We start from the raw sequence: 23849 nt of genomic DNA on the forward strand, positions 1-23849 counted from the left end.
TAGAAGCGGGACAAAAGGTTCAGATTCTGGGAAGGGGCGGGAGAGATGTTCTGGGGAGGGGACTCCTCTTTTTCAGCTGCACACTGGCAAGCCTTTAAACAAGGTTGTATTTAGTTTTGAGTTACTGGCATTCATCCTAAAAAGTACCTGTGGTGGCTTGTTGTTTTTGTTTATATGGAAGATAGCAAACTAGCCATTTTATTAGGTACAGATGAGGACAAAATTATTAGACCCCCCACCAAATTTTCCCAACTGCTGTTTTAACAGAACAAGGGACTTTCAACACAGTAGTTCTAAGCATTCGAATTTTCTTTAGAAAGCATAAATGATTTCTTTTTGCACAAAAATCAGAATCATTTCAGAAAAACACCCAAAACTTCAGCAAAGGTTTGAGCTGTGAGATGAGAAAGCACCAAAATAAAAAAACAGTTTAGGCTTAATAAAAGAATTGGTGATGCCCACAAAGCAGGAGATAGACACACAAAGTTATCACAGCATTTCCAAGCATCAAGACGTGGAGTGAGAAATATCATCAAGAAATTCAAAGAGAGCCACACAGTATAGAAGAAGCCTGGCAGAGGGAGCAAAAGATTTCAAAGACTGGAAAGAAAACTAGTGAGAGACATGTCTAATGACAACTGCTAAGACACTCGTGAACGACTTAGTCAAGTCAGGAAGTCAAGAATTGGAGTCTCAAAGAAGACACAGACCGAGAGAAACGCCTTCAAGCCAGACTAAAGTGTGCTAAGGACAACCTGGAGAAAGGGTATTCACACTGGAAGCATGCCCTTTCGTCAGATGAGATGAAACTTGGAGAAAGAACAATCAGAAGAACACTGTCCCCACAATGAAATACTGTGGTGGGAGTATTAGGCTGTGGGGATTATTCAATGTTCCTGGAACTGGGAATCTCATCAAGTTTGAAGGAATCATGAAGAAAGAAGGATATATGAAGACTTTATTTGATTTTGTCTTCCAACGCAACAGCAGCATGGGCTGGGATTGCTCAGGAGACAACTGCTAAGACACTGCAGGCTGTTATTCAGCAAAAAGGACACATAATCGACCATTAGCGTCAGGTGGGCTAACAGCCAATCACATGGCAGCAACTCGGTGCATTTAGGCTGTTAGAGATGATCAAGACAACATACTGAAGTTCAAACTGAGCATCAGAATATGGAAGGAAAGTGATTAAAGTGATTTTGAATGTGGCAGACACACAGGACTAAGTGTTTTGATATCTTCTGATCTTCTGTGATTTCCCCACAACCGTCTCTAGGATTTAAGAACAATGGTCCAAAAAGGAAAAAAATATCCAAGTTCTCTGGGTGAAAATGCCTCGTTGGCATCACAGAATAGCAAATAGGAAAGCAACAGTAACTCAAATAACTACTTGTTACAACCAAAGTATGCAGAAGAACTTTGTCTTTTATCCTGTCTTCCTTCTCTCACCCCAACCGGTCGCAGCAGATGGCCCCGCCCCTCCCTGAGCCTGGTTCTGCTGGAGGTTTCTTCCTGTTAAAAGGGAGTTTTTCCTTCCCACTGTCGCCAAAGTGCTTGCTCATAGGGGGGTCATATGACTGTTGGGTTGTTTTCTGTATGTATTATTGTAGGGTCTACCTTCCAATATAAAGCGCCTTGAGGCGACTTTTGTTGTGATTTGGCGCTGTATAAATAAAATTAAATTGAATCGAACATGTGTGAATGCACAACTTGAAGGAGATGAACTACAGCAGCAGAAGACCACACCAGGTGCTACCTTCAGTTCACATGGACCAAAACTGGACAATAGCAGAATGAAAAAAAAAGTGTTAAGGTAGTTCTGAAGACAACAGGACGTCCAACACGGTATCATCAAGGTGTACCTAACAAAGTGACCAGTGAGTGTATGTCCCGAAGAACAAGATTTCAAGGTTTTATTTATAACTCATAGCAGTACTGTATTACACTGATTTACATCGCTACCCTGCAGTGCATCCAATCTTATCTCTATCCAGACACAGGGTAAGACTGATGTAGACAATTTTCTTTTAATTTCAGTTTTATTATTTAAACAGTTTTTAGATCAAATCAAGAGAGGGTCTGAGGCTATCTGAGAAAATCCACCAGGAGGTTATTTCTGTTCAGCAGGAAGACGAAGAAATCAAAATCAATTCAGCAGCAGACAATGCCCTTTATAATTGCATTGATTGGTTCCTGTTATTCCCAGTAAACTGACTTCTCCTGCTCTCTCTCTCTCTCTGTGTCGATGACTCACACACATTGCCACACACAAACAGCAAAGACTGTTACGCATTATCTAACCTTATTAAGCCGGACTGTCTACAGCCTTCCTGCTCTGTGCTCATTTCTTTGGCCGCTTAAGCAGATCTACAGGTTAAGAAGCAGAAAACAACATTGGCGGAAAGTGAGCAAAGGGATCAGCGGAGAGAAAGAGAGTCAGCGGACATTTATGTCTGTTAGCCGATCCAAACCAGAGATACAGGCCAGAGATACTAGCTATGTGTCTCACACATGGTCAGCCTTTACAGAAGCATCAAAAGGAAAACGGGATAAGAAAACTGAAAGGGGCAACAACGCAAGGAAAGAACAATAATTTCATCCTGTCAGAATAAATTTAATATGCCAGAAATCAAACGCAAACTTTTATATGCTGCATATTCAAAAGCTTGGACACATTTAATAAAACATAAAGACAATTTCCCCAATTGCTATTTCATTTATTTAGAAAACACAACAGCTGTAAGTGTAGCAGTAAGCCTTAATATGAATGAAATCCACACACAAACACATATTATAGTCACACACATATATATATATGTGTACCATTAGAATTTTAAAGAACTGGAATTAGAACTGGAATTTGGAGTTCCCCTCCCCAACCCCCCCTTTTTACAATCAACAGGCTAATAAATGTACATATGTGTCAGAGTTCACCCTGAGACCATTTAGCTAATGCGTGTTTTCAGGCAGCAGACGCAACGTAAAGAACAGAGCATCTGCAGAAGCTCACAACCAGAGGATCACAGCCGGCATCACGCTGAGCCACCGTGTGACAGACTGCTGGAAGCGAGGTCACCTTCCCACTGCCTATTTCTGTCCTCCTGTCCATACGTCTCTTTGTTTTCTACTGCAACGCCTGCCAGTAGTTATGATGACCAGATGCCACCACAGTCGTGGAGAGATTAAGGGGACCCTCGGCGGTGGTCATTTCATCGTCTCCACCTCGACACGGATCTCATTATTGCGCCTCGCTGCCAATATGTGACCTCAGCTCTCTGGCATACACCGTGTTTTTGCCACTTTTGTAAGAAGCTAAGTCTAATCTGAATGAGATGTGTGGTGGTGTGTGTGAAGTCTGGTTTAGAGACAAGTCAATAATTGGCCTCTGGTTTCCCTGGATTGTCGCAATCCCGTTTCAGGTTTGCTGTGTTTAAAAAAGGAAACCTTTTGGCATGTTCTCACTATTCAGGTTTGTACTTTAATTACTTTGCACACTAGATCAGGATCCTCAAGCTTTTTCAGAAATGGACTCCTTACAGTATAAAAAAATAAAATGAGAGGACCTGTAAGTGTTGCACCAAAACCTTTACAGAACACATGGCGCCATGTTTGCTAAAAAAGTACCCTAACTTTTTTTGTGCGCCATTTAACTTCTTTCACTCCACAATACACCTGAGTTAATAAGTTAAAGTTCACAGACCCTAACGCATGCTCTGTGTTCAGTCCTTACTGCAGTCATTTAGGAGAAACGTGACTGGGGTTGCGTTGCCACATTGCTACGTCAGTGTTTTGATATGCTAGCACCTGAGGAGAGATCACTTACTGTGATGTCTCATCGACAGTGATCAAACTAAATCAAAGTAAACAGTTGTTATCGTCCATCTATTTTCTTCTGCGTATTCAATTAAGGGTCATGGTTGGGATGGAGCTGTCATAGGATAGGCAGGATATCTACTGTAGGCCATCGTGTTAGCCATTCACAATCAAAACCAATTTCAGAATCACCTTTAAACCCAACTTACATGTCTTTGGACTGTGGGAGGAAGGAAGGGTATGCAAAGAAAACTCACACAGATGCAGGGAGAATGTGCAAACAGTTGTATTCAAACCCAAAAATGTCTTACTATGACAAAACACTGCTAACCACTACAGCACCATCGTCCTAATGGATATTATCTTAACCTAGCATTGTATCATCTTACATGATTGTTGTTGTATTTTTTTCCACCTGATTTTCACCAGCAGCCTGATTTTGGCTGATGACTGGCATTTGTTTACTGATGCAATATATCAAAACAAAAGGATGCAGCCACTGCCACGACATTTGACATCTTGGTTGTCCCTAGCTCATTTTTATTTTATTTTTTTTAAAACCAGATTATTTAAATTTTTTAAACCGTTATCTGCTAACGTTAGCACGTGTGCACTGCAGGGGGCATCATTTCCCGCTAGCAAAAACTAGCATATGTGTTGTGGTGGTTTATTGCTACACAAAATGTGCTTACTGAAAAATTGCAGAGCTTACTCCTTATGAAGTATTTTAGAACAACCAAACACTAAGCATGCAGTACACTATGGCCTAAATTGGCTTCTGGTCGTTTGGCTAATTTTGTATTCGAAGTGTTTATAAAGCCCTTGTCAGAAATGGGATGTATAACATTGCTCCCTTTGTTAGTTTTATTTTAGTTTAATTTTTTTAGACATTGGTCACTTTGACTTTCCTTATGACTCAGTTCAGATTGTGGTGAAAGTACTCTGCAGAGATATAGTGCAATATTTGACATACTCAAGCACAAATAGCCTACGTTGTGATCTTATCTTGTACCTGTCTGGTAATTCTGTTCGAGTGGTATTTCATGTGTATGTCAACAGCGATAAAAAGGAGCTGAGAGTTCAGACTCTAGCTGTTCTGTTGCAACTTACAATTTATGTAGTGAAGTGGGTGTAAATGATATACTGTTAGTTCTCAGCTGCCAGTCCAACTCTGGATGTCTGGGAGAAGACGGTTTCCCCAAACTACCACCTGGCAGACACTTCAGACGAAGCAGATTGGCAGATTTAGTGTGTATAAGCTGAAGGTAATATGAGACCAGTTATCTTGTACAGGTTTCACTTTCCTTGAAATATGGTTTTACAAGATGTCATTGGACCATGAAAAACATTAACCAAAATTGACCATTTGCAGTGAAGTTTGGAAAGTTGCAAAATTGATTGCACAGAGTCCCAATTCCACTTTCCTAACTGTTATTGGAGCTTTTTTCCACACACAGCTGTCTAAAAAGGCAACGACTCATTAAGAAACTAATTGAAAATAAGCTTATCAGTTGCCAGTGAGACTCCGGTGACTGCTGGACACACTGCTGCTCTTCAGGTTTTAGATTTTGACGCCTGATCAGAGCTGAACAGAGTCTAAACCGCCAGTTTGGGCAAATTCTCAGCTTTCCCTTTAGCGTCTGGCAGCCTGTCTTTCTACAGTTCTACCATGTTCAGCTGTTCATTTGTGCTAGCCTCTCCTGTTGCAACATCCTTTTTCACTTTCTTACAGATGTAAGCACTTACATCTGACAGCTGAATGGAAAATCTCCTACAGTTTCCCTCGCTGTATCTCATAGAGGCTGCAACAACTGCATCACTTCATGATACTAGAAATGCCACATAATGATGAAACTGCTGCAAGTGTCTCTTTTTTTAATTGATTTTGGTGGCAAAAAAATCATGCATTTCTGATCCTCCATCTATTGTTGTCTCCTCTGTGTTGCTGAGCCTCTAGATCACTGCTTCCTAGATAAACCCTAAGTCTGTATCTATCTCCTTAGACAGTCTGATTAGCACTGCGTCACAAAAAGGGGAAGTAATCTCGGTGCGAGCACAGGAATAGAGCTCTGGGAGGGGCCGTGCCACCGGAGAAGCACTACATGGCCACCGCGCACATGTCCATGGGTAATCCCTTCTTAAATAGCCCCTGGACAGGAAAAGGAAGGAGCTGGGGCGTGGGACATTACGCCGTGGGAGCAGCACCAGTCAGTGTCCTCTTATCCCACGGACACAACACAGCAGCAGGGACAGGAGAGGGATTCAGATACAGACACTTGTTGGACTCTAGGAAGAAGGTCCTCTAACCAGGATGAACTTTGCCGCTCAATTATTCTACTCGAGCTATTTGAGCGAGCGACTTGAGCGTTTGTACTCACCACGGCCGGCCCTTAAAGACAGCGAGGAGAATGACCCCTTCTGGCAGAGGTGGGAAATTACCTGTAGCCTTCTTCGGAGCCCCAGACCTCTCCCCCAACCAGATCAACCCTCTAGATTCAGATCTACCCTCAGAATTTTGAGGTAGCTCCTCCTTAAATTACCTCCATTCCTCATCTGCTGTGTCCAGTCTCTTCTTCAGCTTTAATTATAAGTGAAACTCAACAAAACGCACCAAATGTTCATGCTTGGCTGTTGCAAACCCCCAAATCAAAGATCCACATACTCTGGCTTCTCCTTCTATCTCTCCATCTTCTCCTTGCTCGTCCTGCCAGCATCCCAACCCCTGATAGGCTACCCTCTCTGCTTGATTCTTGACCATAACATCCTCTTTCATTTCAGGATATTGTGACAGTTTTAGAGAAAGGAAGGAAGCTTTGATTTTAAGCTTTGGTGGAAAACTGGCATTTTTTTGTGCCGCTGATAAATTACATCACATTCAGGGTCAAACAGATTTTACAAGCACTTCCTCAGTGTTTGACTTATACGGAAGATTACAACCGTCAAGATTTAACAAGCAAACTGATCTTCCTCTGCCTCTTTGAGCACATTAAAAACTTTTGGAGCTTTTCGTGTTATACCCAAAGAGCCAAAAACAAAGCAGCCGACGAATGTAAGAAAGCTGTCGAAGCGTTGCCCGAAAGGATGCAGAACTGCACACTCAGTGATGCAACATCAGGAATACATATAGTCATGTAGTGCCAGGAGACATTTCCTTTCCCATATGATGAACTTTTTTTATTCTTCAATCAGAAAAGGAAGCAGCTCAGCAGCCAGACAGGGCATTTTGTCTTTAAAAGGACATAAAGAAGCTGAGATAGTGCACTGATGAAAGCCTGGTGGGCTTAAATATCTCCTTCACTTTTAGCTTTGTCCTTACTTTTTGTGGGGATTTTTTGTGCTGTTTTATAATAAAATAAGCTACTTTTTGTTTTTTACTGTTTCAGCGCTTCATCTTCCCTTTTGATGAGGCTTTCTGAGGCTGCCATGTTGCTCTTTGCCCTCCTTTGATGCTGTTTTTGAACTCTGCCTTTGAAGCAAAGCACCCTAATCACAGGTGCAGCCTTGGACTTTTCTTATTCATAGCCGTGTTAAGAGCGCACACTGTGTGCTTGAATAATGGGGCTAAAAGAGTGAAGGACAAGTGGGGAGAGAGCAGTAATGGACCCAGGAGACGAGGTGAAAGGTTGCCGTATTGTCTACGGCAAGATCATTGCGATATAAATAGAGCGAGATGTTCTCTGTATAGAGAGCTGGCACCACTGAAGGATATTTAGACCATTGTTTGGGAAAGCTACTCCACCTGGTGGCTTGTTGATGTTATTGTAGAACTGCACGCTCGCAAAAGCACCCTCGTCAGTCAGTTGTCTTATTTTACCTCACTGACGCTGATTGGCATGGCTCCAACCTGTTTCAAAGTTTCAAACGTAGCTGGTAACTATATGTGATCTGCTTTACTGAGTGACTGAGTTAATCCCCAATGAGTATAATCCTATTACTATGTCTATGCTGTGTAAAAGGCCTCTGCGTTGACTGTTTGACAGAAACATCCCGCGGGAGTCTGATCCAGTTTTGTGTTGTGTCATTTGAGTAAATCTGACCATACCCAACCTAACTTTAATAAGCTATTTAAATGAATCGCGCAATTTGATTAGCTCCAACGGCCGTTTATAAATCATTCTGTCCTGCTATTACCGCTAAATTGCCTTTTTAATCGCTTGTGTGTCTCCTAAAAGAGGAGCCGAATGACCCAATGAATCATAAGGTGACTTGTAATAGTAATCCGTCACCGAGAGTGGAAGCAGGGTCGACGTGAAAGGTGAATCAATTCATCTTAGCCTGAAGAATGTGAGCGGACCGCCGGTGTGAGTGGTCGTATCGACGAAGCAAAGTGGGAAATTGTCACTTTTTCAAAGTTCTTACATGGAGTTACACTCAAAAAACATTTATGCATTACTCCTTATGCACTTTGTTGATACATATTCAGTTTATACCAAGGACTTTCTCCTTAATGATTAATTATTTAAGTAAATAAACCTTTGATTTTATATATTTCGGGTGAATTATACTAAGAGTTATTGCTTCATGTCTATTGTTAATAAAACTTGTAGCTCTAGTGATGATGTATACTTTTAAAATGTGGAGAATATCAGCTGATACTGTCTGCCAAAGGCGATCGCAGCTCCGCCCTACATTCTGGCTGACATCCAGAGGATAGAAATTAGAATTTGTGCAAATACACTTTTGTTAAATTTGTTTTCTTAAGCTGTTGGTCCGGTTTTAGTTTTTCTTTATATCTTAAAATTGTGTTAATTTGTCGTGAATCAAGTAATAAATCAGATCTGATGCTTGACAGATGTACTGTTGTACTGTATATAGTACTATATGTACTATGTTACTATTTGCAAAGCATACCCTGCTGTTGTAATTTAAAAAAAAAATCCCTATTCTTCAGAAATGACTGGTTTAATACTGGAAACCAGATACAAGCTGATTGCAAAGCTACTCACTGTGGAAAAACATGCAGCTGAAAACGGTAATTGGTTTTAAAAGTTCCCTCTGGTGGTGCATTTACGTACTTGGGAGAAATAACCTTTATGATTTGAGAGCTAGTGGACGCCAACAACCTGCTTAATTGGAAAAGCTATTATATTCACATCAGTGTTCTCACATCTGCTCACTTTTTATCTTTGGGGTTTGGAAGATGCAAATCAAATCTCGCTGCGCTCCAGCTCATGACTGTGTGGTACTTTGCTAAAGCCTCCGTGTGGTATTTTTACTGTGTTAGCTTGCAGTAGTATGTGTGCAGAAAATTAAGAATTTACACTGTGAAAAAGACGAGTGTAGGATCAGGAGCTGTAGTCTTATGGTTTTAAAAGAGAAGGACTCAGTAGCTGTGCAAAAGCACACTTTAGTTTTCTGAATATGATTTGATATGATTTTTAAGTGACACCCCTAATGCCTGCTTGTGGTTTTCAGAGAGGAGTTGTATCTGGGCCCCAGTCAGCCCGGCAGCTCTTACAAATATGGTCCCATCAGTAACGGCACCGTGGGCCGCAGACCCACCCTTATTGAACCGGAGCGTCTGAAGGACTTTGGTGTGGAAGAACTTCTCAACGGTGATGTGAAAGTCCATGAAACCAAAGTAGTGATGGCTCCTGAGGTTGTCCTCATGGACCCCCCCAAAACCAGACGTGTCAGCGAGTTCAGGATGATCCCGAGACCTCCTGCCCAGTACCTCCGCTTCGAGGACATCAGCGCGGCAGCCTTCAGGATCCAGTCAGGGATGCAGAAGACGCCTTGCACGGTACACTAACACAGAATAAGTGCAGGAGAACGTGCAATAAAGGTGACCTTTGACCTTTGTTTGGGAGCTGAAATCACTTCCTTCAGTTTAGACTGAAGTTTAATTTGACAGGCATCACATACCTAAGGAAGTTTGCTGTAAACAGACCACAAGAGGGTGAACTAATATCAGAACTAGTCTAAATGGGATGCAGATTTTTGCTCATGGAAAAACTGAACAAAACATTCATGGTCTGCGTTACTTTGATACATTTTAAATTGATGATTTTATGTTAGAATTAAGTTGTGCAGAGCTTTTTTGTACCAGGTTGTAAACATGTTTGTTTTTGCTTAAAAATGGGAAATTCCAACATTTGGGTTATCAGGGATTCATTTTGGAACTTGCCTTAAGTTAAATGTGATCTCACAACAATGTAATGCTATCTGAGTGCAAACTGGATACACAGAAGTGTCAGAATTGATGTAAATTGATGGAGTGATGAAGGCAGAGTCTCTCTAGAAGAAGGCCTTGTCACTTGTCACCCACCTTAAACCACCTCTCTCCGTCTCAGTAGTCACCAGGAAAAAACAAACAAACAAAAAACTCAGATATGTGCTTTTGCTTTCTCCAAATAATCCCCCCCAGAAGCAGAGTTATTACGTTTCTGTTTTTCATTCATTTTCATTCACATTTTTAGGTTAGGTGCATTTAGTTTCAGTTAGTCTCTAGAGTGGGTTTGGGTCCTTGAACGTTATATTTCTAACATCATCTTCGCTGATTCAAGACCCTCCCATTAGTTTCAAATCAGGAGTGCCATGTCTCTCTTTTATAATGTCTCTGCACATCTCTGCATTTTCACTGTGCGTGGTTGTGTGTCGCTGCTAATAACCACAAAACTCTTTTAATTGAGGCTTGCTTCGACATAACTACTGGTGATGCAACTGTTAGCGGGACAGGTGATAATAACTAAAGATCAACCAAAGGTGAAGCCCTTGTGGGGACATCATCGCTAATAATGCACTGCAGCTTTTAGCCAAATTAGGAGGAGCCCTCATATCTGGTTCATACTTTATATTGCATTATACCCACCAAGTGCGAAGCAGATTGGATTAACGGCTGTTGGCAAAAAGCAAAGAGCAGGCAGAGACTCCTGGAGCTGGATGAGCACCAGCATTTAGGTGAATTCATGCAAAAATAACATAGAAATTGAACATGACTCGGGGCAAAGACTATGGATTTCATATGCCAGGAGTAATTATACGAAGTGAAAACTATTTCAGCATGCATGTGAGCACCTGAGTGGTTATATAAAGCCAGCTTAGCAAATCTATCTTTAACGGGTTACTGCTGCTGCTGGAGCTCTTGAAACATGCTGCTTCTTTTGTGTGCTCAGTACTCCAGATTGTCCAAACAGTACGGGATGGAGATCTACCTGAAGAAGGAGCACCTGCACTACACCGGCTCTGTGAAGGAGAGAGGAGTGCTGTACCTGCTCACCTCCCTCACGCAGGTAGATTGGGGCGGGGGAGCTGAAAAAGATGCTGTAAGGATCCACTGAAGTGTGCTGTGCGTGCATATTTGTTGCATGTGATTATATGTCAGGCTTGTGTTTCTGTGCTTGCAGGAGCAGCAAAGGATGGGTGTGATCGTGGCCACTGACTGTAACTTCTCCATGGCCGTGGCGCACCATGCGGTGGAGCTGAAGATCCCGGTGTTTGTCATCATGCCGTCAAGTTGCTCCTCGCCCCGCCTCAGGATCTACAGAGACTACGGCGCCATGGTTATCTCCTACGGCAGCACCGGCCGCGATTCCCAGAACCACGCCTGCCATCTGGCCAGGGAGAATGGATACCTCTACCTGGAAGAGTCAGTCTAACATTCATGTTAGGAGTTGGAATGAGAGTTTCTGTCTGTGTCTGTGCAGTACTAACTGATGTTTTAGTATCTTAACATAAGGCTGCTCTTCCTCTCTTTGCTGCTGAGCAGAGATGAAAATGCAGCGTACCTGGCAGGACTGGGCACTGTGGGCATGGAGATCTATGAACAGGTGCCCAAACTGGAGGCAGTGGTCATTCCTGCTGCAGGACAGTATGGTCTACTGGCTGGCACCGCTGCAGCCATCAAACACCTCGACTCTCGCATTCTTGTCATAGTAAGCAGACATTGAGAAGCTGGAGTCTCTTTGAATCTTTACATCTTCACTGTATGCTCATTGCTTGAAGTCCCATCTCATATCACTGGTTACCAATAGTTGATCCTATAGTAGATCTACATCCTTACTTTTTATTGCACAATTGCTTCTAGCTCCCTCGTATTGACACAAGTGCCTTTTTCATTCTGCACGGGTTACGAAACAAGGCGACTGTATTTGAAGTGGTTTCCCTTGTTCCACTGTCTGCCCACAGCTCTGAGAGCTGTCGTGCTGTTTGCACTGAAGGCACAGAACAGCCCTCCTGCTCTATTTTCAGCTATAAAGAAATATCCTGGTACAGCTTGTGTAGCGAAGCTTTCAAGCAAATATATTACCACATTTGACCCAGTAGTGAAAACCTATATATTATGCAACACTGAGGCTGATTAGGGCTCCCAGTCAGTCCAGAGATGGTCCTGTTTTAATATTCATACAACAGTTTCACATTTATAATTAATACTGTGTATACCATTTTATAATATATTCATATATTCACAGTAGGAAAAGTGGTGCGCATGCAAAATATAAGGCACTGCAAAATAAGTGCTAGTCTATTTCTGTTATATAGTCCAGAATGGGGACGAACTGCCGTAAGATCACTAAAGACTTAGTGATGCCGGTCCTTTGTGTAACTACCTATGAATACATGTCTACACAATTAGCATTAACATTCAGTCCTGATTAGCCTGTCAGGTTGCCTGTATGTTAAATATGGATAGCAAACATGGTAAACACTACCATGCTCAATGTTAGCATGTCAGTATCATTTGAACATGCTAATGCTAACATTTAGCTCAAACTGCGACTGTGCTTCAGTGACTCTGTTAGCACTGTTGGCTCACAGGAAGAACACAAAACAGTGAACACTGTCTGTTTTTTCTCCACCATCCAAAAACTCAGTTCCAAAAATGCTAGCTTGAGCTTGCCTACGTCAATCCAGGACACTCTGCAAAAGCGATCTCAACAGTTTTACTCCACAGTGAAATGCGGGTTAGAAATCATCATCATCAACACATGAGAACAATAGCTGACCCACCTTTCTTCAACAGGGAGTTGAACCAGACGATTTCCCTTTGCTGCTACAATCTCTGAAAACGAACGGTCCAATCAAAGACATGCACAGCAACCCCAATAAGAAACTTTATGGAGGTAAACTCATTTCCGGCTTGTTCTGCTGAAGTCACGTACCACACCTTCCCCTCATGAAGGGGAAGATAGTAAAAAAAAGATTATGTGCACATTATTTATTGTTAGAAACTCCTTTGTACTTTTTTCTCCTGCAATAAAGGAGCTTGATCATCTGTCTCTTCTCAGATCTCATGGAGCATTCACTTGGTGTTAACACCTTTCAGCTGGCAAAGAAACTGGTGGACAAAGTCATCACTGTCAGGTACTGCACGTCCACATCACATTTATAGAATTAAACTTTAGTCTTTTTTTTTTAAATATATGACTTCACTGTACAGATGTATTATTACTCCCAGAACACAAATACCTCTTTTACACTGACGTGGTGCTGGTGCAGAGCCAGTTTTGGCTTGGTGCTGGCTCAGTCCTTCAGGCTTCACACCAAAAAGGCTGTTAACCTTTCTGCTGGAAACCCTGTGGTTCTCTATTAGGCACAAGCACACATCAATGGAAAAAGGCATAAAAGAGACCGCTGTTCAAGTGTGTTAGGAGAGAGAAAAACACCAAGCAGCGTTTGAGACACGGTGGACCAGAGCCATCGTCGACACACTGGTGAGGCAGGAGATTGCCTAGGGTTCAGAATTTCAACAAACAATCACAAGAAGTGCATCTGGTGTGAACACAATCACATTTCATTTCATCTGGTTATGGACTGGCTCTGAAGATTCAGATGTGAATCACCTCAAATAATAGGCCCATCATCTTGTCAGTTATATCTTTATGGATGTTGGGGCCCATGTCGAAGTCTAATTTTGGTAATCGGATAACAAAGGAGTGCATTTTTCTTTCCTTTTCTTACAGCGAGGAAGACTCTCTGGTGGCAATGCTGCGGTTTCAGGAATTTGAACGCTCCACTGTGGACACAGAGGGAGCCATGGGATTGGCTGCCATTTTGGCCGGACAACTACCAGAACTAAAAGGCAAAAAGTGGGTCAAGTGTATTAATTTCACGGTTTCCTACCTGAACCATGTAATTTCTCTTCACTCATCAACCTTCTAGTTTTCAAACAGTGCAAATTCCCACTTTAAAAAAAGAAATATATATATATATATATATATATTTTTTTTAAATATAGTCCTAACTCTGAGGGCTCAATGTTTTCCTTAACGCCTGAAAAGCTCACATTCTGGCAACATAACAATGTCAGCAGTGCTAATCCTTTTGGCTGCAGATAATCTAAGCCTTCCTCTGTGTCTGCTGCAGGGTGGCTGTGGTGGTGAGCAGCGCTAACATGGAGCTGGAAGTGGTGAGGCAGTGCATGGACCGAGCTTTGGTGTTGGACAACCGGATCAGTAAGTTCTCAGTGCAGCTGGGAGAGTGGCCAGGAGACATGGCTAAGCTGCTGGATGTTCTGACCAGAGAGGACGTCAGGTAGTGTAGGAACCTATTCGGACTTAATCGGTTTTGTTTTTAACGTTGCCCTGTGCCACCTTTAGTTTATTCATTCCTTCGCCTCTTTTGTCTTTTTCCTCCCAGGTTGTTGGACGTCTGCCATCGTAGACACAGCGATAAGTCAGAGCTCTTCAAGGCAAAGGTAGGCGACTAATCTGTCCTCTTCACTTCATTCTGTTTCCTCCTCCTCGCCAATCCGCTCATCCACTTTTCCTTTATTGCCGTGGAACTCTTGGCTTGGAGTTGTCAGGGAGTTGGCGGGAATTAAAAGACCAAAAATACAAATACATTTTTAAAAGATAGAAAAAAGTAGCATTGCTCAGTTCAGTACCCACCTACAGCTTTACTTGGTCTGGTACAACCATTAGCCATTTTGGCTGTTGTTTTAGCAAGTTACAAACACAGTGTTGCTATGCAACTGAAATTACTGAGTCAGTTTGATGACTTTAAGACTCACAAACGTTACATATAGTATGCCTTTATTTTTTTTTAACTTGGAAAAAAAATGAAGAAAAGCTGCCGGGGAGAAACTGACGTAACTTGACTGATAAATCTTGGGCCATCGTAGCTTTTTTAAATAATGGATTTGTTTTATTCTCCTTCATTTCTAAAGCTCAGGGATGGAGCAGACTTATCATGTAATCTCCTGGCTCTGCATCCTTACCCCCACAGTCTCCACTGACAATTTGTACTGCTTATTCAGAGCTAGTGTCAGGAGGTGAAAGGTGTTGCATAATGCAACAAGCAAACCTCTCACTGCCCTAATTCTAGAGTGTGTGTGAGACGGAGAATGACATAAGAAGACTAACTGTATGTGTGTGTGTGTTGACAGGTGGAGTGTGTGGTGGAAACCAGGGATAAGATGCAGAGCGCTCATCTGCGCAAGACGCTGAGCGAGCGCTACCCCTCTATATGCTGGCTGGACCGGTGATCACAGCGAAATCCTAAACACAAAACTAGACTGACTAAAAACAGATTCCTGCCATCGGGATAACACATGCAAACCATTCCTGCAACAAACACACACTCTTATGATATGCAAGCTCTGTTATATGAGACTCATTAAGAGAATGCTTGGTCAGCAAACCTAAATGTATACAGAAAAGCCTTGAGATTATAGCGCAAATCTACATGTTCCTTCTATTACTAATGCTGCTTTTGTTCTTCTTCATCATGGCACCTTAAATATACTGTGAAGCGGTTAAACTGCATCCCAGTTGATGATGCTAATTCTAAGTGAATGCTATGGCGGATTCAGACTATTTTTATAGTGGTTCCCAACTTGGGCCATTTAATGGGTTAACATTGGGCTGGCACATAATAAAGTATTTTTCTCTGTGTTTTAAATTACTGTAGGGCCACCAGTAGCCAAGATTTTTCTTCATTTACTCTTATTATATAAGCTTTTTATGTAACCCTCAAGTGATTAAATAAATCTGTAACAGTGGATAAAGCTTTTTTTCCCAGTTGTTGGTAAAGCATATAAGCTAATTACAATTAAAATGTGTCCCTATAGAGAAACGGTTCTGCAAAAAAACCTATTTGAGTTCTGTGAGTGTGTGTCGAGCCCTCTGGGTCTTCATTAACGGCTGTCATGGGTGGCCACGCTTTAGTCTGTGGTGGCCAACTTGTGGCTCCGCCCCCTGGCAGAACGTGGATCAGTCTGCATTAGCTAAAGGGTGGAGTGTGACTTCTGTAGCGCACATACAGCTTCACTATATAAGGTCTATTTTTCATTAAATGTTCTTTTTAAAATGCTGTAAATATTTCTGTATTTGTACTGTCCACAGTGGCAGTTTCAACCCTCCTAAAAGTGTTCTCCAAATAAAACTCCGGACAAATGAACCGTAACCGTGTTTTCACATTTGTGAAGTTTATGTGCAAAGTAGGGGACTAGCTAGACTAGACAACTAGCTTGGGTTTTTCTTCATTGCTGGTGTACTTTCACCAAAAGTAAAAGTAACACAGGATTTAAAAATAAGTAGTGTCTGCACTGTCCAACTGACTAATGTCTGGACAAAGCTCTAGTTGAGACTGGGCCATTTAAGACAAGCTAATGCTCTTAAGTTTGTAAGCAGAGGACACTGTGACCCCGTGCTACTGCTTTAGCCTGATTTGGCCCACGTCACACACTGCTTTAGCCCACGTCATACACAAACACCTTCTTGTCAGAAGATACATTCAGAGCTGTGATTGATGAGTCCAAGTTTTCCCGAAACGGTTAAAGCTCCTAGCCAGGAAACGATAGCTTCTTACATTAACAATTATTATTACTTAGCTAAGTGGGCTACATAATTAACATAAGTAGATAAGCTACATAATCTACATACAATCATTTAAGTAAATGTTTAATTAAACATCTGACCCAGACATAGGGGGGGTTTACAAGCCAGTGTACTCCTAGTGCTAGTACCAGACTTGGATAAATTGGGAGGGCTCCACCAGGAAGGGCATGTGGTATAAAATCTTATAGAAATCAAACACATGGATCATAAAGAATGAGATTTCCATAGCAGTTTAGTCAAAGCTCAGGTTAACAATGACCGCCTCTGTTGGTCAGAAGGATTCTGGTGGAAACTGTACTACTGTTGGCCAAAGACAAAGAAATAGCATCTTAAGGGGTAACAAGAGAGGAGGAAAGGCAAGAATGTGGCGGTTTAAATATATGACTGGTAAAGAGGGAGATGATATGCTAGAGAGAAGGACAGCAGATATATTGGATGGAAGGGAAGCAAAACTAGGAGCAGTGGAGGTTGATTCAAGCCGTTCTAACACGGTGTAGGTAGGAAGAGAAATGGAGTTGGGGTAATTTTGAAGGTAGAGTGTGTGACTAGTGATTGTGAGTTCAAAGCTGGAAATCAAAGGGGTGATGTTGAATGTTGTCAGTGTGTATGCACAAGTTGGCTGTCAGAAGGTAAAAGAGAATTTTTGAGATGAATGAAGGGGTAGAGAGTGTCCCCGGGGGGAGAGATGAGTGATTAGAGCAGATTACAGGGGACATGGAGGTGAAGGGAGCAGAGGTGATGATGTTATGGTGTTAAGGAGAGAAATGCAGAAGGACATGACAGTGGATTTTACAAAAAGGACGGGAAGAGCTGTGGTGAATACTTCAAGAAGACAAGGGAACAAACACACAGGTACACACAGTTATATCTTCCTGCACTCTTTTAGTCTGCAAGAAGTGCAATTTGGAACAGAGAGGCAACTGGAAGATGGTGACAAGGGAGAACATAGCAGCATCAGATGGCAGTCTATTGGAAACCTTTGGAACTTTGGTAAATCAAGAAGATTAGAGCATGTCTGCACCTGAAAATATGGCTGACCTGGTAATTTTAGTACAGATTTTACAGGAAGATTTCTGGGACCCCAGTGGATGGGGTCTTGTGCTTTGCGTCTGCCATTACATTCCCAGTGTTTGTTTATTTTTTTAATTAATCAGCAAATTTAAATCTTGTATAAGAAGACACCAGCGCATCAGTCTCTGGTTTGAGTTTTTCATCTGAAATGGATTATTTTCAGTGAACACTTGAATTGGTTGTGACCTAGACTTAATGTAGATTTCACAGTTCTGCAAGGCAAGGACTTCCTTTTCAACAGTGCTACAGTTTAGCTGTTTGTGAACTTCTTGGAAAAGTAGCAGATGGGATGATCTATACCCTGCTTCTATTCCTGTGAAAGGACAGTTGAAAGGAAGTGCAAAATTGGGCGCTACACAATAATGCTCTAGCAGATTCAAAGCATCGAGACAAAGTTCTTCAGTGAGCTAAATATTCCCATGAGAGGGTTAGTTAGCTCACAGAGAATCCTGGATCAGGCAGACTATATCATCCCAAGCAGATTCAGACAGATGGGACAGGATGAACTCTAAATTATCTAATACCTAACAATGAGAATGTTTTAACTGAGCACCAAACACAAACACCTTTTTCAATCAGCCCATCATCAGAGGGTTTATATTAAGCAATCGCACACAGTGATAGTGGAGAAGCCGGGCTGTTTCTTGGAAAGTAACATTTCAACATGTTCATATGGCAGATCCTAGTTATTTGGATTACATAATTTACTAGGCAGGATCCAGCAAACTGTGCTTGCAAGCTGGACCAAAAAATGTTCTCACCTGTTTAAAGAGCACTGAAAATAGTCTTTTTGTCATAATGGGCCTTCATCTTAGACTGAGCATGTTTTTCCTTTGGCTAACTGATTGGCGTAATGGAGTTTCTTTCAGAAACTGCTGACTTGGGGGGGGGGCACCAACAACCTTTTTTCTTAGGCAAGTTCTCTCACAGAAGACAACAGTGGACGGCACACTCTCTACCAAACTGAAGGCAAAACTTGCACAACATGGTTTGAAGTGTCTGATTGAGTCTTTCTAAAGATAATTGAGACTCTAAACAACAGTTTAGGTAACAGTTGGATTAATCTCGAACACTTTTCACATGAAATACCAACTTTTGGTAAAGGTGGGGAAAAAATGGTATAGCCTCTGGGAATCTTGTCACGATGTGTGTTTACATGTGGATTTAGTTTTGGGTAAAGGATCCACATAATTCAGTATTACTCTGTTAAATCCCCGCTGGGATGGGATGGAGGGGACAATGTGGTTTACTGAGCATCTCATGTGTGACAAGAGTGGCAATATTTCATAACATCAGCCTTGAAACCAATACAAAAGAAGTTCAACAACACACTTTAACGTTTCCTTGACACCGAAATATCCCACCAGGCTGGCTTTATGCACTAGTCTGATCAATTATGTGAAACACTAGTCGCACTCAACTGTGCATTAGATTTGTTGCTCATGGGCATGATCATAGAACATATTTAAAAAAATAAATATATATATTTTGGATTTGAGAGGGTCATGATCTCCAGTTTAAGATTAGTCTCAAAACTTTGCTATTTGATAAAGTATATAGTTAGGGCTGGATCAGGTGACCCTGAACCCTGTCATGTTGCTATAGGTTCAGACTGCTGCAAAACATAATGCGATTCACTGAGGATGCCCCATGTTTATACACCACAACAGGAGGTCATTACATTTTTGTCTTGAGACTTCTTCCTGTTAAAAGGATGTTCTTCCTTCCCGTCGTTACCTAGTACCTGCCTATAGGTCATTTAATTGCAGTTTTCTCTGGACTACTGAAAGGTATGTACCTCACAGTATAAAGCACCTTGAGGACAACTGTTTTGGTTTGCCACTACATAAATACATCTGAACTGAATAAACACAGAGGTGAGACTTTATTCATCTCAAATCACACAAATGCCATTTAAAAAAAAAAAAAAAAAAAAAAAAAAAAAAAAACCCCACACACCCCACAGTGGATTCAGTTCACTCATCCTTTATTTTGTAGTGTCAACATTAAGACTATGAATCACAGCACTTTAATCTGAGAAAGGCAAATTTGACAGCAGCTCCCCTCTTTATTTAATCCAAGAGCACTTTTGAGGATGATGGCAAAATACCATCTGTAGCAAACCTGTCAGTTCATCCAAGCAGCTGAGAAAAAAGGGAAAACCCCCCAAAAACCCCCCTACTGCACCATGTAGGCTGAATGTAAACACCTTTAGGTAATCTGTTCTAAATTTTGTTCTATGTACTGCACTCAAATTCATCAAGAGAACATTCATATTTAAATAACCCTTATCCCTAGTCATCAGCATCAAGACAAACTTTAAAATATATTATTTCTGAAGGTAGCACCGTACTCCCTCAGCTCTAGAAAATATGGAATGAAACAGATCTATTACAGGAATTAAAGATCTTGTAAACTATGTAAGAAAATTTCTAGCGTTTCTATCAAAGATATGTCTTCAGAATTATATTAAAAGAAACACAATTAAAGAAATGGCTCAAGAGTATTGCTCCATTTCATGCTCTCCAGCAGGATCTTATAATCAAAGTGAACAGTGGAAGAAGTTGAGGCCCCAAGAAGGGGTCTCTAGACTCAGATGTGTTGTTCTGTAGGCTTCTCCTGGTAAGGTCAGTCCTGCTTGGAACGCTCTGGGTCATACTTAATTAGCAGGCGGAGGGAGGCGAAGCCGAACAGAAAGGTCTGGATAAACCACAGGCACTGAGTGGTCTTGTCCTTGATGCCTTTGTTGCTGCAGGAAAAAAGTTAACAGTGTATGTTTAGGAAGTAGATTCATCATGTGCGCAATGGTTGTTGAACCCTTAAACAGAAAATTATGCACAATTTGAATCCAGCTGGCCATTTTGTTTTTTTAAATTCAAAAATGTACATGCTGACATGAAATTGGGCTAAAAATTAGATTGCAGCACCACCTAGTGGATGTTAAGGTTCCTGCATTCTTACCTGCACAACTTCAGTGCAACCAGGGCCTCACAAAGATGAATAGCACAGGTCAACCACCACCTGAAACAGGAAAAAAGAAGCTCAACTCTCCAGTGATAACATTTCAAACTAGGATAATCCACATGCTTCCAAAAAAAAGGGGAAAAGACCCCACAAGTTAACAGTGAGGACTTTTCTGGTCTGAAAACAAGTTTTCCCCTCATGCTTTTCTAATCACCAAGTGCTGATAAGCTTAAATTGATCAGTCGTTTCATATTTCAAACCACCAGTGACTCGATGATGGCTTCCAGCTGCCTTTCCTTTGAACAGACCGACTTAGCAGCTGAGTCACGTGACCGAAACCACAACAATACATTAAGCTCTGACTGCTGTCCTATTACTCCACAGCATGAGCGCTAATTTGCAACCTATGAATGTGGCGTCAACGATCCACATGTGTGGGGTGGGTGTGTGTGTGTGTGTGTGTGTGTGTGTGTGTGTGTGTGTGTGTGGGGGGGGGGGGGGGGGGGGGGGGGGATTTGCACAACATTAGAAAAATGTCTATTTAGATCTCCTAAAGTGATTGGCTTGCATTACAAAAGCTATAATGAGCAAACCTCATTACCAGAATTCTTTGTTTGGATGTTTGCAGGAGTCAGTGCTTCATTACTTACCCTTTGTACAGTAGATCATGATGGTTATACGCAAGGTTTTTGGAGAAGGTGCCAAATGGACCAAGAAGCTCAAATGGGACTACATCTGGTGCAAACACTGTGCACTGGAATCAGAAAGAAGAAGGAGTTTAAAACACCACATACAAAAACCAAAACTGCCTTCTAACTTTTTGAAGGGGAATATCTTTAAATAAGCAATCACTCTGAAGTTCTTTTGAAGTTTTTTTTCCCCTGCTCAAAGAAGACCTTTGGAATGTCCTTCAAGTCTTGAGAACTATTCCCAAAGACTACTTAAAGAAATCACATGAAAGTTTGGCCAGGAGAGTTCAAAATGTGAAGACGACAGTTAAGCTTTGTTTTTGCCCTATAAAATGCATTTCCATGCATGTTTTAGTAAACTGCCATACTTCGGCCCAGTGTTCTAAAAAAAATTAAAGAAATAAATAAGTTTAAAGGATGGGTGGCTCAGGACTTCGGCTCAGTACTGTGTGAGAACTTTAGTTTATTCAAAGACTGTCTTTGTTTCTAATGACTGTATGATATATACTCATTTCATGGCATGCATATGACCACAGTGAGTCGTATTTTCTCCTGCTGAAAGTCCCCTCCATGGTCCCCATATTAACAAGAGTTGCCAACATCAGACACTCTCTCGGTGCTCACAGGCAATGACTTGCTGTTTTAATGAGAAGATCCCACAGTGGCAATAATAAAGTGTATCATTTTATTTTCCTGCTGTGGTATGGTACTATGAATGACTCTTTCCAGCAGTTTAGATCATGACTGTAGCAGATTTATGCACTACAAAGTGCAGCCTTGTTGTGCAAAATGCCGTAAAATATGTCACAGTTTTAGATGAAAATCAGTTCTGTTCACAGTGTTTGGCTGTTTGAGTTATACCAAAGAAAGCCAAGTGTAGGCATAATTGTGGTCTCTGATCCAATTACTGATCTTCTACACTATATAAAAATCTTCAGCTTCCAACCACTTAATTCATTTAATGATAAATATTCATGAAAATCTTTTTTTTTTTTTTTTTTTTTTTTTTTTTAAAGACATGAGCTGACAAATAGAACACACTGCTGCCATTGTCCATTTCTCCCCCCCTCTGACCTGCCAGGCTGACTGTGGCTCTGGCCACAAAAACACAGATATTGCTGGAACCCACTTTGGATGTCCACAAAATACCCTCAACAGCAAGGCTTGTTTCTTGAACTAGAAGTGGTTATAGATAAAATCAACCCTGGGATAATTTGATTTGGTGGCCCCAAGGTGCACAATACACCATTTAAGAAAACATGGATATGAGAACAGTGACATTGTAGAAGGCACAAAAAAAGGAAAAAAAGCACTTCAGAGTAGGTAGCCACAACATTCCTGTCATTTACCTTAATAAACAAACCTGGCAACAGGTTGATAACATTTCCTCTGTTTAACAGTAACACTCCCAAATTTTAAACCAATTTTAGAAGGTTTCATTAAAAAGTAATTTCAGCACAGTGGAACTTATTTAAATACACGTATTTTTAGTTCTGAAAAGTTGGCACCTTAGGGCCACCGTACTGTTTGTACATTTAAACGGTTATGCTCCCATCTACCCCAGTTTGAGTCATTTCTCCTTCATGGCAATACTTTGGAAAGCAGGCATGAATGCTTTGGGGGTCACTTTGCCATATTTTCTTGACCAAACAAAAGGTTAATTAGCTGCAAGCTAACCCAAACACGTACAAACCAGCTCACCTGTTAGCTTAAGCGCCCCTTACGTGACAGCTCAGTGTTCACCGAGCACGACCGAGGGCAGCCTTGATGAAAGAAAGCTAACGTAGCTAACTTGAACTGAGTTTTGAATCCGCTGCTAATGTTAACCCGTACAGTGGACTTTGAGCTGTTTTTTTGACCTGTGTCACACCGAGAACTGAATGAACCTCGATAAGATTAGCTTTTACATAGACACCCTTGGCAATGACTCCATACACTAACCTGCCGACATTTATACATTTTCCCCATTTAAAAATTCAGTAGCAATCGACAACAGGGAGAACTAAACTCTCCCCTTGCGATTTTCAGAAAAATAAAATTACCCGGAGGACATATTGTGCAACACAACTACGGGCTCCGCGAGCAGTTACAAATGAGAGAAAAAAGGCTGACGGTAATAATATCTCAGTTGTACCGAAGTACAGGTGATTTAACGAACTTACAGCGAAATATATCAGCGCCACTGACAGGGTGACCATCCAGAAGAGACGTGCTCTCTTAAAATAATCGCGTCCATCACTTGTAGCCATCGCTACTGCTACTGCTGCTGTAGTTGTCCGTTGCCCCGTACAAATATGACCGTGCAATTAAACCCGGATATTTAAACCGTCCGGGCAGTTTTTTTCTTTTTTCTTTTTTTTTTTTTTTTGTAGCTTATTACACAAACGGGGAAATTTTACTGAAATAATGACAATTATTGCTTTACTTAAAAAAAATAAAATAAAAAAAAAAATAATAATAATATATATATATCTATATCTATATATATATATATATATATATATATATATATATATATATACATATATAT

The 23849-nt window shown here is 41.2% G+C and overlaps 2 protein-coding genes across 2 annotated transcripts; one reads left to right on the plus strand and one right to left on the minus strand.

Moving 5' to 3' along the window:
• The first annotated feature begins 5960 nt into the window (after positions 1-5960).
• On the plus strand, positions 5961-16155 carry LOC134639692 (L-threonine ammonia-lyase). Its single transcript, XM_063491027.1, has 11 exons — positions 5961-6243; positions 9232-9559; positions 10932-11048; positions 11163-11404; positions 11525-11690; positions 12779-12878; positions 13044-13119; positions 13719-13844; positions 14122-14289; positions 14395-14452; positions 15143-16155. Exons 1-11 carry the CDS (start codon positions 6128-6130, stop codon positions 15239-15241), a joined length of 1596 nt encoding a protein of 531 aa, XP_063347097.1. The 5' UTR covers positions 5961-6127; the 3' UTR covers positions 15242-16155.
• Positions 16156-19625: 3470 nt separating this feature from the next.
• LOC134640071 (transmembrane protein 254-like) lies at positions 19626-23295 on the minus strand. The gene is made up of 4 exons (XM_063491651.1): positions 23261-23295; positions 21281-21384; positions 20628-20687; positions 19626-20415 (listed from the first exon to the last, which is right to left on the minus strand). Exons 1-4 carry the CDS (start codon positions 23285-23287, stop codon positions 20295-20297), a joined length of 312 nt encoding a protein of 103 aa, XP_063347721.1. The 5' UTR covers positions 23288-23295; the 3' UTR covers positions 19626-20294.
• Between the last annotated feature and the right edge of the window lie 554 nt (positions 23296-23849).

Source organism: Pelmatolapia mariae, linkage group LG13 (assembly GCF_036321145.2).
Source record: "Pelmatolapia mariae isolate MD_Pm_ZW linkage group LG13, Pm_UMD_F_2, whole genome shotgun sequence".
NCBI classification, from domain to species: domain Eukaryota; kingdom Metazoa; phylum Chordata; class Actinopteri; order Cichliformes; family Cichlidae; genus Pelmatolapia; species Pelmatolapia mariae.